Source organism: Abramis brama (assembly GCF_963993115.1).
Source record: "Abramis brama genome assembly, chromosome: 8".
Taxonomy (NCBI): domain Eukaryota; kingdom Metazoa; phylum Chordata; class Actinopteri; order Cypriniformes; family Leuciscidae; genus Abramis; species Abramis brama.
Window position 1 is genome coordinate 23,057,124 of NC_139970.1, and position 14,826 is coordinate 23,071,949.

The 14,826-nt window shown below is 36.3% G+C and overlaps 1 protein-coding gene across 1 annotated transcript in view; it reads right to left on the reverse strand.

Moving 5' to 3' along the window:
- The window catches only part of dars1 (aspartyl-tRNA synthetase 1), a 28,385-nt gene extending 16,489 nt beyond the window's left edge, over nt 1-11,896 (reverse strand). Inside the window, exons 1-6 of the mRNA XM_084123430.1 lie at nt 11,719-11,896; nt 8,142-8,244; nt 7,259-7,288; nt 6,516-6,573; nt 5,732-5,824; nt 2,764-2,866 (exon numbers count right to left, since the gene is read on the reverse strand). Coding sequence (XP_083979556.1) covers nt 2,764-2,866; nt 5,732-5,824; nt 6,516-6,573; nt 7,259-7,288; nt 8,142-8,244; nt 11,719-11,741 — 410 coding nt within the window. The 5' untranslated portion in view covers nt 11,742-11,896. The remainder of the gene's footprint in view (nt 1-2,763; nt 2,867-5,731; nt 5,825-6,515; nt 6,574-7,258; nt 7,289-8,141; nt 8,245-11,718) is intronic.
- Between the last annotated feature and the right edge of the window lie 2,930 nt (nt 11,897-14,826).

Below are 14,826 nucleotides of genomic sequence, written 5' to 3' on the forward strand. Positions count from 1 at the left end.
GTACAATTACAGTCGCCTGTAATTGAGTTAGAGGCAAAAAATAAGCTTAGAGCAGATATTTCATTGCATGCGGAGCTTTACACACCGTCGCCTGGCTGAGAGCGCCCTCTGTCGCTTTCTATCACACACGCGCACTTAACCGTTGACTGAACTGTCACTGTCCCGATCGGACCAGTGCTATGTCGTCATGAAAGTTTATCATTTGCACGAGTTTTTAAGCCTTGCCAATTTAAACATTCAAGCGCAAGTTTTGTGTGAGCAAATTGCAAATCCGAAGGTGAATTGAGCTCTCCTTCACGTCTTCTTGCGCTTGAACGGACAATTTCACACAAAATTATGTCAAAATGCCCATCTTGGTGAGTATTCTAGTAAACATAGTCGTTTACGTGTTAAGTGAACGTAAACAGTTGAGAAATAAAACGCATGTGTAACAGTATCAGTATATTGGATCCGTGCAATGTGCAATATATCTTAGTGACAGCAGCCTAATATCCCTTCTGCTGCCTGTGTTTTTAAAGCTACACTGTGTAGGATTTTCTCCCATCTAGCGGTGAAATTGTTTATGACTACCAACTGAATATTATTTTCTAGCCCCTCCCATTCCGAGGGCGTTTTAACTCCTACGGCGGCCGTGTTATTTCAAATCTGCCGGCAGTCGCGAGTAATCTCCCCCTTGCATTCGTCACGGTGCCACTGTGTGTAAAAACGCGAAAGACGAAGCTTGAATTTCCAGGTATGTCCCTCTTTGGCTAATGTATTTTCAAGATGGAGGCACAAAATGGCTGCCGCCATTCGAGCGACTCGCTCGAATGTATTCTAAATGGCAGATTCTACGCTCACGAGAATACTTGATTAGTTGGTAGAAGTAATTACACATTAATGAGCACATATCATTTTGAAAGAACAAAGTGTTTTTTGCTAAGAATCAACTTAAAAAATTACACAGTGTAGCTTTAATGTTAATCAAACAACAGACTTATGGCAAAATAAATCACTCAATGCTCTTGACTGAATAACTTTCGTAACTTTAATAAGGATTCATCTATATTTCATTTATTTTAGTTATTGTACATTTAATTACATTTAATGAATTTCTGTATATAATCTACTTAATCTGTATCTAACTACAACATGTAAAACCTGAAAAGTACTGTTTATTTCATTTGCATCTTTGTTCTGTTGTTCATTTCTGCTATTGCTTGTAGTTTGACTATTTGTTATTTCATTACAGACTGTTTACTTGACTTTAACAGTGTTTGAAATTTATATTTTATATTATATTTAATCATTTGCAATGTTCTTGCATTGTAAAAAGTCTGGCGAGTAAAATAAAACATTTACTAGCCAATGGCGATTTGAGCTTTAGTGTGTCTGTAGAGGGTTAATAAAATATACCATTGTAGATTCTACCATGGTAAAAGGATGTGAAAATAACCATGTAATGTGCACTGTAATGCATCTAAGTTGATTTTTGCTTTTAGAAAACATATTATTTAAATATAAATATTTACAACAAATAAATAGAGTATTTCTGCCAAGCAATATAAAATATAATATAAAAATACATTAAGATTAATTTAGCAGGTTTTAAAATATTTCTTTGAACACAAAGAAATGTCCAAACTGATCTGAAATTCAAAACTATGTATTTTACAATGGGTTTTATTATTCACCCTGCAATATTCAAACGTACATGATATTTTTTGTCAATTTTACTTTAAAACAACTGAATAATGAATCTGTTTTAGGAAATGTGTGCTTGCTCTCAAACAGAATTCCAGGTAGACATGGGGAACGTGCATCTTAGCATAAGCTAATATTGATCTACATTACTTTAAAATTTGCCATATCATTACTTTAGATAATTCTGGTACTCTAAAATGTTTTTTAACAGGTACATAAATCAAATAAATGAGGTGTTTGATGGAACAATTTGGGTGTGTTAAACATGCTGCAACAATAAAAGAAAAAGGCATTTGATGTGGCAACTAGATTATTTCTTTAACATCCCCTAACTGAAACTCTCCAACTGTCACAAACATTTACGTAATACAAAGAGAGGAACTTTCTCTACAAAACACAAAATCTGCTCCAAAGATCTGCGATGTGTGGAAACACTCATCTAAGATTTCTGCTGAGGTGAAATCTTTCAGTTAGATAACAAATAACCAAGTGCACAGATATCAACCAGGACCCCTTGAGTCAAGAACAATTACATTAAAAGCAAGCAAAGGGAAACGAGATCAACAGCGTAAGGAACTGGAAAGGAACTCCCCAGACCACAACACCCTTCCTAATTCACGACTGATAAAGTGAATAGAGTTTAGCCTCCATTCAATGCTGCATGAGCAAACAGAGGATGTTAACACGGTTAAGCAGCAAACCCTCTGACCCTCTTAAAAGACTGGAAGTGGACTTGAAAACAAAGTGACTTGTCTACCATATATATACCATTCAGTGTTGTATTTGTGACTGAATGTTGGTCCTATTGTCCCACAACCCTCTATTTGACCCCGAACCCAGAGTCATTCATTCAGGCCAGACTTTAAAGTAGATCTCTGTCTCTCTGATGTATCTACTATTTGTTGTTTTAAGGGGAACGACCCATTACGGTGTTGAGGGAAAGCTGTTTCCGACTGCAAAAATGGAGCTTTTGTTCTGAAGTGAAACTTTATCGATCACCACTTAACATGGTAAAATGGAATGAGTCGCCAGGACTTCACTTTTCCCACCATTGTTTGACAGGAAACATAGCCTACTCACTTAGCTGCAAACTTGACCATCTGCTTGCTCGCACGTTCTCCCACGGCGAGCAGGGCCTGCACGGTAAACTGCTGGTGACGCAGGACCAAGAAGCACTGCTTCCCTAGAGGAAAAACAACCTGTCAGTAAACATACCTCAACATACCTTAAAACCAGGGTGGTTGTTACTGTCCAGGACAAAGAGCCCACTAATAATGCATAACACTACTGTTCAAATGTTTTGGGATTTTAGTTTTTAAAGAAATGAATACTTTTATTCAGCAAGGATGCATTAAATTGTTTGAAAGTGACAGTAAAGACATGTAGAATGTTACAAAGGATTTCTATTTCAAATAAATGCTGTTTTTTAGAACGTTCTATTCACGCAAGAATACTGAAAAAAAGGATCAGTTTTCAACATTGATAATAATAATAAATGTCTTTGAGCTCCAACTCAGCAATATTAGAATGATTTCTGAAAGGATCATGTGACACTGAAGACTGGAGCAATGATGCTGAAAATTCAGCTTTGCCATCACAGGAATAAATTACATTTTAAAAATATATTCAAACAGAAAACTATTATATTAAATTGTGAAATTAAAAATGTAGATTATTTTTGATCAAATAAATGCACCCTTGGTGAGCATAAAAGACTTGACTGACCCCAAACATTTGAATGGTAACGTAACACAACACAACATAATAATAATGTTCAATTTTACAATCCAGTCTCCAAAGTGATCTCACTCTGCATGCGTGCTACATCACATTATAATGTTTTTGCAAATACCGTTTCCTGTGTCTTAACAGAAACTAACACCTTCATGTAGTAGATGGTTTCTGATTACAAAACCAGAACTTCAAGAATGAGTATATCTACAATAAATATTAACCAATTACTTGAGAATATTTTCACATTAAGACACATTCACTCTAACAAACTAGGATTAAGGTCTGAGATTACTGTAGAGCTGTCTGGTTCAACGCTAGTCAGAGGAGTTAAATAAAAGCACCAAATCTACTGGCACCACTCAGCTATCAACAGACCGGACGTCTCTTTGAAAGACACAATGTACGTAGTCCAGACTTGTCACCAAATTGCTAATCAGACACCTTGAGAGTGAACAAACTCTGATTTGTGTAAACCTGACACGGATCAGGTCAAGATCAGAGACCACCCAGACTCTTTGAAGTCCCTCTCAGTGTTCAGAGCCTGACAGATAGTTAAAAACAGAGCAAATCAGGATGTTGTTGTGCTAAAGGACATTCTTCAGCCCAGAGCACACTGACAGAATGAGGGAAGCTGGAGGTTAAATGATTCTTGACATGGAAGTTGTCCTGGAAGGAAATGTTAGTGATATAGCCATAATACATGGTTTATTCATTACTGCACTCTTAAACCAGACGTGTACGTGCAGACCCCATCAGACTTGAATTGTGTGGGAAAGATGGGAAGCCACAAAGTTTCACTTAAGCTGAGGAAACTGAACAGTTTCTATTAAAGACATTTACTACTAACAAAACACAACCACAGGAAGTGAAAATGGCCACTATTTCTACAGGCCTCCGTCGCCATTGCAATTCATCCAAATATAAATTTGGCAAAGATAAGGCACATGTTGGGGGCACCCATATCCCCTATGGTCCTCATCACCTGCATTAATCATGAGTGTGGAAAGTGTTTTTTTTCTTCTTTTTTTTTCTTTAAATGCCAGAAAAGTTATATAAAAAGCAAAAAATAAATAAATAAATCATGGGTGTGGAAAATTACAGGACTGAAAACCTGGAAACTATTTTTTGTCATAGTAAATCATGAATATTATTTACCGAATGTGCATTACATCCATCGAGGAACATAATAAAATAAGTCTAGATTTGAAGTTGAATACTAACATTACTGCATACTGTGCATTACATATACATTTTATACTGCAAAAAAAGTATATGAAGAAGTACTGTATGCAACAATAAACGTTTCAATCAGTAGTATGCTACAAAAACATGTTCAAAACTGACACTCTCAAAGTGGAAGGGCATTTTGGGTGCACTGCACTGTGGCATGACAAGCCAATGAATGTAGTGTGCTCTAATTGCATACTTCACATTTTATCATGTTTATGGGTGCTGTTTGTACACAATGGCTATGTTTAAAATAAATTGTAGTGAATACTCTGTTTATTCAGTGAGTGGCAACATGTTAGAGATGTTTTGTATTGTTAATTTAATTTTGTGTAAAATACCTTGATTTTTGGCAGTCTGATTCAATTTATCAATACAGAGATCATAATAGTGGCAGACATTACTTCCTGTTCATGTGTCGCACTAAGAATGGAAAGTGCATTCTGAGAAACTGTATTCACATTCATATTTTGGTAAGTGCAGGAAAGTGCAGTCATGTTAACAAAATTTTGCGTGCAAAGAAAGTCCATTGTCCATTATCAACAGTGTAGCGACTGGATGAAGAACCACTTACTCAGAGGTCACTTCCAAACTAAGCAGCTTTATAGTGGTCGTTCAGACTTGCCTGTTTAAATTTAATTTCAAATTTTAATTCAATGCAAAATCCGCGTGAAGAAATGATTTGCCTCATCTGAAATTCCTGTTCAGATGACTGCATTTCACATCACATAATTTTGCTGTGTAGGTAAATGTGACTGTACCCCAAATCATCTGGGTTTTATCTGACTTTTGAACCTTCCCAGTATAAATGATGTGTACTCTAACAACAGCATGCATAGTATGGTAGGATGCTGTTCCAAATCTTTCTTTATATTCAACAGTTTGAGATGATACAAACCCCATTTTCCATACCTTTCATTATGATAATGACCATAATGACTTACGTTTTTCTAAATTGCAATAATATGTCAGTAATGTCAAATATGAAACCCTTGAGCTTTAGTAAGAGCAGCTTCCACGTGTTGAAATGAATTGCGCAACACTTTCAGCAGCAGATGAGCTTGTGTAACAGCGAGGAGGAGTTTACCTTTAGCTCTGCTGGTGTGAATTCTGGCACGCACCCAGATCTGCTGCTCTGCCTTCTCGGGTGTCAGGTCCTGGACACGCACCAACGCCCTGTCTGTCTCCATCCAGGAGAGAGAGAGAGAGAGAGTCTCAGAGAAAAGACATCAAAGACGACAGGCCTCCCCCTTGTCCACAGAGCTCCACAAAGACATTCACTCGGATTACAAAGCCACCAGGAGGAGGGCTAATAAATATGAAACATAACAAGCCCCGTCTGAAAGGTGACCATCACGTGAATTCTACTCCGTTTTGACAAACCCAGCGTCACCCTGCCTCCGCTGACTCACATTTTGACTTTATTAAGAGGCAGCGGAGAAGGGGCGTTCCCGCTTAGCCCCAGTGAAAGTGCTCAAGGCGTTTGGCTGATCCAGAATCTACCCACATGAAAGCTTCGTCTATCTCTGCCCAAGATCAATGCTGGTGGGAGACAACTTTGTTCTGTAGCAGCAGAGCTTAAAAACTCGAAGCCGGACAGTTTGGAGTGATGTAAACCTAACTCCTCATCCGAGATTTATCTCATACTGTTATTCAAGACTATTATGTGTGACAGCGAGGGGAGGAACATCAGGGAGAGCTGAAGGGGACGTCAGGGAGATCCCGAAAGCTTTATATCATCTCTTAAGCTTAAAGACATTCCTAATTATCATTCTATGGGTCATTTTGCACAGGGAAACCTGTCTATCTTCATCCTGTGGGAGCGAGATGCCCTCCTAAATCTCCACTTAAAAACTGAGAAGGACACTGACCCAGTTTCTGCTGGGATTGGACCATAGGACAGATCCCATAGCGATCCTTGGCAAAGTCCTGAAAGGAGAAAAGAAGAAGACAGGGATGGTAATGAATTTTAAAGGGACAGTTCAAAGATTTTTTTTTAATTCTGTCATCATTTATTCAACTTCATGTCATTGATCCATGTGACTTACTTTCTTCCTTGTAACACCAAAAGAGAACGTTTGAATGGGTACTGAAGCATTCAAGTTTCAAGACAGATGCAAAAGTATCACTAAAGTATCATAAAAGAAGTCCATATGAGCACTCTATCCCAAGTCAAACAGACCAAAATTAGTTAATTTATTCCAAATTTCGAATACTGATAATCATCCACTCCAGTAAGCTGCTAATTTGAGAACCTGGTGATTGGACCATGGTTCATCAATAAGTTGAATGTGAGAACAAGATCAGTTCAATTCATGAACAAATCTTTCAGACTGATTTTGTGAACTGGATCAACAGATTTACTGAAAAAGATCAAACTCTAAAGAAACAAACAAAACTAACCTTGATAGGGTTCTGTTAAGATATTCAGTGAGTAATGACTTACACTGTTATGTTCCTCAAACACAACGCCAATGTTTTCAGTCATATGGACCACTTTTATGGTGCATCAAAAAAAGTCTAGTTCCCATTCTCATATATATATATTACATATATTACACTATGTCTTTTAACATGTGAAATGTGATATTCGGAATAAGTGAACAGTACTTACATCCTCATCAGCATCCTGCTGCTCTGCGGCCTGAATCAAACAGAGGAACTGATTTCAATAAAACTTCAACAGTATAGGGAAAACATCAAGATAAAACACATGCTGATTATTCTGTAGAAAGGCAAACACTGCAAGTTCACAAAACACTTATTTCTACAAGTACACAAGTTCTAAAATTTAAAATAAAATTACAGGTTTGCAGTTAAAGCAGCAGTGGATTCTGTGTAAATTTGTTCTGCTTGTTTCTGACTTGTTTAATTAATCTTGTGTACTTGAGTGTCAATCACTTAATCACTTAATTAACAAAACATTCCACAAATACCACAAAAAAAAAACTGTTTAGTAAAGACTTCAAGATTACAATATTTGAACAAGGGTATTTTTGGATGCTTTGCACTGTTTTAATTTACTTATTTACTTGTTTTGTTAAATGTATTTTATTATTATTTAAATACATATATGTGTGTGTGTGTGTGTGCATATATATATATATATATATATATATATTTGTTATTTTAAAAAGTATATTTGTTTTGCTACAATCCCTCTGTAAACAACTTATCTTATTTCATTCTTTAATAAAATATGTTGTAAAAATATTTTTTTTAAAAAGCCAGTACATTATTGAACAAACTGTACTTCTATACCTAACAGCCTCAATTTCATTCACTTCAAGTGAAATAACACATTCAGCAAACGAAATAAGCCAGATGGTTGATTTGACTATTTAAAATATTGTATTGGGGAAACATTTTCTGGATGCAGAAACGGCTCTATGTTTGAGCATATAAACAGATTTGTAAGAACAGGAATTAGAGAACAATAGAAGCCCCTCCATACGGCAGCGGTGGGCAGAACAGCGGCAGGGTTTGTGTCGCCTCACCAGCTTGGCCTGTTTTTCTGCCTTCTTCGCTGCTTTCTCAGCTTCCTTCTGCTGTTTCTTCAGGCCTTTCTTGGACTGGGCCTGCTGCTCCTCCTCGCCAGCTCTGAAACAGGAAGACAACAAAAAACAGCTCTGTCAAACTTCCATCTACCTTTTTTTAGCTTCCTTCTGGGAAGCTTTTCTAATAGATGGGGGGGGGGAAGCATTCCAACCAACAGAGTCCCGCTGACTTTATAAGTTGCTGTGTCTTTCATCTATTGTTGCAGCATGGCCAAAGAAAGAACAGAGGCTAAATTAAACTTTCATCAGTGATTTTTGCTTGTGCTCCTGTGGTCTCGGTAGTCCATTTATAGCAGTACAGGAAGTGTGATGTCTGTCTACTGTAATATCACTCACGCGATGACTGTCCCATACTGTAACAACAGACTGATATAACAGTTTAAGGCTGGGAATGAGTAGGCCTACCTGAGTGGAAGTGGCAGCAATGATCGATAATAATAAATAAAAAAAATGAATTGCTTTTCAGTTTTTTATAATGTGATTTGAATGAGATTCATATTGGCAAGACCGATTCTTCAGTTCATATTTGCCCAAATTATCACATCTGGAACTAGTAACAGAGCTTAGTAATAGTCATTATAAAGATGCTGAGGTGGAACCACTGTGATGTGATAGTGTTAGATTGCACTGAATAATCATTTACTTATACATACAGTATATATATATATATATATAAATTAAATAAATATATATTTAAATATATAAATTGGTAAATAAAAAAATGAAAAACTATATATATATTTATATATATTTATTTATTTATATCATATCTATATATATATTTAATTTTAATTATTTAAAATAAATGTTTTTCTTTTCAAATTTCGATTCAGAAAAAAAAAAAAAAAAAAAACATATCATGGTTTCCAAAAAATATTAATCAGCAGCACTACAGTTTTCAACATTGATAATAATAATAAATGTTTCTTGATCAACAAATCGTCATATTAGAATGATTTCTGAAGGGTCATGTGACACTGAAGACTGGAGTAATGATGCTGAAAATTCAGCTATGCCATCACAGGAATAAATTACATTTTAATATATATTACAATAGAATAGATAATAAATTGTAATAACATTTCAAAATATTACTGTTTTACTGTATTTTGATTAAATAAATGCAGCCTTGGTGTGAATAAGAGACTTTTAAAAACATACCCCAATCTTCTGCTGACAAAATGTGAGAAAATTGAGAATATATATAATACACAAAACCCATATTGATTTTTCTGGGCATTTCATTCACTATTATTACATATACTGGACATTGGCCACTCTGTTCTCTATAAGCATTGGCAATTAAAAAAAAAAAAATCCTTATTTCCTATGAATGATATGGCAAGAAACAAGCTTGTTTAAAAAGCACTTTTTTAGATACTATTTGTCTTGGTATAAAACTTAAATCAATTACTCTTAAAATACTTTCCTTATTGGCATTAAAACAAGAGTCCCTGGGTCAGTAGGTTAGTTCAGACACTTGGCTAACCAAGTCCATTAACCAAGTGAGTCCAACATTTACCAAGACTTCCATCAATCCATCATTAGTTAATATGGCAGAGATGGATTACCAAGAAGTACAACAGTTATTTAAAACAAACACAATTACACTGAAACCCCAACAATACGTAAACTGATCACAGGGCATAGGCTAATGGAAATGACATGCCCTTGTGATCTCTATTACCATTTTAAACTCTCTGCATATAACACATGGTTCCCGGCTTACAGGACCGACCAACCACTTTAAATACGCCCGTTACTAATCACTCATTTGCTAAATTTAAATTCAGTTCTCTCTCTGTGGATGTTAAATATGGCATTGCAATGAATGCCACCATTCAATCTGAAACCACAAGAGTAACAGGTGGTCAACAACATGAGCAGGACAAGCCCATCCTCCACCTCCAGACATTTTTTATTACACTAATTGCTCCAAACAACAGAACAAAACAAAGAAACTATGAATCCAGAGCATAGTCTTGCTCTTTATCCAACTCTGATCTACAAAGCACCCCCAAAAACAGCAGAATCCGGGCAGACGACCATATGGCAGCCCTCAGGCAACACAGGATCAAGTGCCTGTGCACACACAGTGCTGAAGAAGTTTAAACAAAACGGATCTGTGAATGTCTTCCCAAGCACTACCGCTGCCAACAAGGCAACAATGGTCCAGCCGCACTGGACTGCTGAGGCTTTAACCGTGCCAAAGTGGGCAATAAACAACCCCACTCCCCCCTCAATATTATGCGTTAGCACGTAATGCAGCGAAGGACGTCAAGGGCCACAGTGAAGGTATGAGCAGTTTTCAAGGGAATTCACGGATGACGGTCCACCAAAGCATCACTGCAATTTCTGCTCACAGGAAATTGGAAGCACTGGGGCAGACAGAAGAGAATGAGAAGGCTGCCGATAATTAAAGGCCTGTGCCAGATTTGTGGTTATGTATTTACACAGAAACACAAGGCCCGGGGCAGAGCAGGGATATAAAAATAAGGGTGGAGCTTTCAGATGCCCTCCACACCACTCCAGACAGCAGCTGTGATCATATGACGCATCAAATTACGGTTTATATATTAAACCATAAACAGTATTGTTCACGTAACACTGCTTTGGGAACAGCGTAGCATTATTATAGTAATAATCTATAATTATAATTCAACTGCTAATAATTAAAATGAAATTATCCATGTATTTGCCGTTTTCAATTTCAATGTCTGCGGTTAAAACTGTGGCTCTTACTTTCACTTTGTAATTGAAATGTGACTTTCACTTTGTTTTCTGAAAAGTAAAAGGTCATGTTGGGTTGCAAAACTTTTTTATCAATTCATTTCTATGATTTTTCCAACTTGAATACTGGAGAGGCATTTTAACAAGTCATATAATATAAATTGCACATTAATAATTATTTCTATTATAAACAACCATTCAAAAGTTTGGGGTCAGTATGATTATTTTTATTTTTTTTAAGAAATGAATACTTTATTTAGCTAGGACGAATTAAATTGATCAAAAGTGAAAGTAAAAGCATTTATAATGTTACAGCAGATTTCTATTTCAAATAAAAGCTGTTCTTTTGAACTTTCTATTTATCAAAGAATCCTGGAAAATGTATCACGGTTTCCACAAAAATATTAAGCAGCACAACAGTTTTCTGCAATATTTTTTCTTGAGCAGCAAATCAGCATATTAGAATGATTTCTGACGGATCGTGTGACACTGAAGACTGGAGAATAGTGTTATTCTTCTATACATACCCAACTAAATTATTAAGACTAGATATTTCACAGCTAAAAGTTACCACTGTTGCAAAAAGATTATCTGGAATTTCTAATATATTGTCTAGCTCCAATTGTCATGTATTAAAGAGACTGTTCAGCTGTCATAGTTAAAGATCTCTAAACTGCTGATGCAATCAGCTGCAACTCTATTAGACTGAGCTAGCAGCAAGGCAAGCTAATATGCCATGACCACAAATATTAAACATCCGACGAAAACAATGAGATTGGATTCTCACCCTTGTACATTTTCTTTAGTCATAGTTCAGCTCTTGTCGGATGTAGTGAAACAAAAGCGCTGAATATTTAAAATTTCAGCTGTGTTGATATGCAATGACAGCCACTGGGAACGCAGGACATGTGGAAAAGAGGTGGAAGTGTTTTGCTGTTACACATTCACAACGTCCCTGCTAATCCGTGTAGAACACGTCTCCATATAAAAGGTTCCTAGTTATTGTTTTATCCGCGCGCGCTCTCATTGAAATTAGTCCTATTTAGTCCGTCCAAATAAAATACAAGTGAAATAACACATTATGTCCAGCATAAAACAAAAACTACATTCTTTGTTTATTGTTCAGGGTTTAATAGGTGCATATAGGCTACTGTATGTAGACTAAATGATACTGTGTGTGCGTGCGTGCGTGCGTGTGTACCTGGTATTCCCTACCTTAGGTGGACCAAATGTCTTCTCTTTTTTTTTTTTTTTTTGGTCCAGATGAGGAAATCAGCTTATTAATCATACTAAATTAAGTGTTTTGAAAATGTAAAAGTGCAGAAAGTGTTCTGTGATTGGTATGGTTAGTGTAAGGGGATAGAATAGCCTATAGTCTGTATAGTATAAAAAACATTATGTCTATGGGAAGTCCCCAAAAAACATGTAAACCTGTGTGGGTGTATGTGTGCGTGTGCGCGAGCGTGCGTGTGTACCTGTTTTACTGTCTATGGGTGGTGGTTCCCTACGTTATGGGGACCAAATGTCTTCGCTTTTTTTTTTTTTTTTTTGGTCCAGATGAGGAAATCAGCTTATTAATCATACTAAATTAAGTGTTTTGAAAATGTAAAAGTGCAGAAAGTGTTCTGTGATTGGTATGGTTAGTGTAAGGGGATAGAATAGCCTATAGTCTGTATAGTATAAAAAACATTATGTCTATGGGAAGTCCCCAAAAAACATGTAAACCTGTGTGGGTGTATGTGTGCGTGTGCGCGAGCGTGCGTGTGTACCTGTTTTACTGTCTATGGGTGGTGGTTCCCTACGTTATGGGGACCAAATGTCTTCGCTTTTTTTTTTTTTTTTTTTTTTTTTTTTGGTGCCCATGAGGAAATCAGCTTAGAAATCATACTAAATTAAGTGTTTTTAAAATGTAAAAGTGCAGAAAGTGTTATGTGGTTGGTATGGTTAGCTATGGGAAGTCCTCAAAAAAACATGTAAACCTGTGTGTGTGTGTGTGTGTGTGTGTGTGTGTGTTATTGAGACAATCAGTAACCTCAAGACACCCTTTCTCCTGAGTTACAGACAACAACTTCTGTTAGTTGTATTTAGTTGTGTTATAGGGCTTTAAAGTCTTACAACAGCTATTGGTCACAGAAGGTCGTAATGCAGGAAGCAACCTTCCTGATCTCCCAGTCAAAACAATGTAAATGTAATAATAAGTTAATGGCAAGAATAGGAAATACAGTCTAATCATCCTTCTGTGCAATAAGGCTCCCTTTACAACTTTATTTGCAGATCTATAAACAGGTTGATCACATTTCTGACCATGAGATACTTTAAAAAAAATCATTTATTGTAACAAAATTAAAAAAAAGAATCTTTTGTTCATAATTATTTTCTTTTAAAATGATCATTTAACAGATTCATTGTGTTTTGGGTGTTTGGATGAACTTAACATCTGTTGTTGACCTGTGATGTGCTTGACTGAGGTTTCTCTGACTCTTGAGTTAAGTGGGGTTTGATAATGGGTTTTCCCAGCAGATTCCCAGAAGCTCCTTTTGGTTGGTCTCTTTTCAAATGGCGGTTTAGAGATGGGATAGATGGTCCAGCTGAGCTCAATGGAGTGTTAATGGTGTGCCGTGGCTTTTGAGAACAGCTCTCATGCTAATGACAGAACCATTCCAGGACATTTCTAAATGAACAAAATGCAGCTCCCAATTCTCTATTTTTACTGACCTCTTACTGTGAGAGCAGACAGTGAAAAATAACCATAAACCTTAAAGACCTGATGCAGGGTACTTCACACCGCATTGGAGTCTTTAGAAATGGTAATTTAACCTGCTGTATTAATCATGAGTTTGGTCATTATAATACAAACCTTGTGAATATCAATGTTCTGCATGAATGGTGTAAGGTACTTCAGGGCTGCTAACTTGCTTCTGTAACCTGATTATTATTCATCAAGCAATAGACCACAACTTGATGACCGATCACTTTGCATTGCAAAACAGAGGTCAAAAGTGCCTGGTTCATACAGTATTAACAGTAATATGGTGAATCTTAAGAAAGAAGAAAATTCCCATCAAAAGTTTTTGTTTTTGTCATCATTTAAGAATCGGAATTCTTCTTTCGTGTTTAGCATAAAAAGTAGCATTTGCATTGTGACGTAATTTTCATGACAGTTAAGCACCCCATTCCCCATTCAATAAAAAAAGATCCTTATGCATTCTCATTAATGTAAAGTGATTTTTTTGGTATATATACATTTATGCTGATTTAAATTTAAATTAGAGTTGGTATTTTTTAGCGGAAATTACCGCATCACACTCATTAGAATCATTAGTAAAAAATATTGTATATAATAAAGCTGAAACATCAAGACATGTTACAATAATAAGAAGTGGAGGATAAAATATATTTAACCGCCTTGGACCTCATTTTATAAAACAAATAAAATATTGTATATTTTGATTTGTGGGACATTTCAAAATGTAATTATTTCTCTCAGCAAAACACATTAAAATTTGCACGCTGCAGATTTTTATCATTTCACTCTTTACATCTTCAAACTACCTTATTAACTTCTTTTGCTTGTTATCTGATACAACAAGAAATCCCAAGGGAAAGCCAATTCTGTCCCTTTGTTGGTTGATGGGTGTCTTGTATCAGCAGTTGCTTAAAACGCTAAAGAACACAGATGTTCTTAAAATTACAGACCCTCTCCTCAGCCATTCTGTTCAGCAGGAGATCAGGTGGAGCTTTTGTTTTGGTAACTTGACAGACCTTCAGCTCTACCCCACCCCCACAGAGAGATTGGGGGTGGAGGTGTGGGTGTGTGTGTGTGTGTGTGTGTGTGTGTGTGTGTGTGGACATGGCCACTTGAGAGATGCACAAGACAACACTATGCCAGACCTCA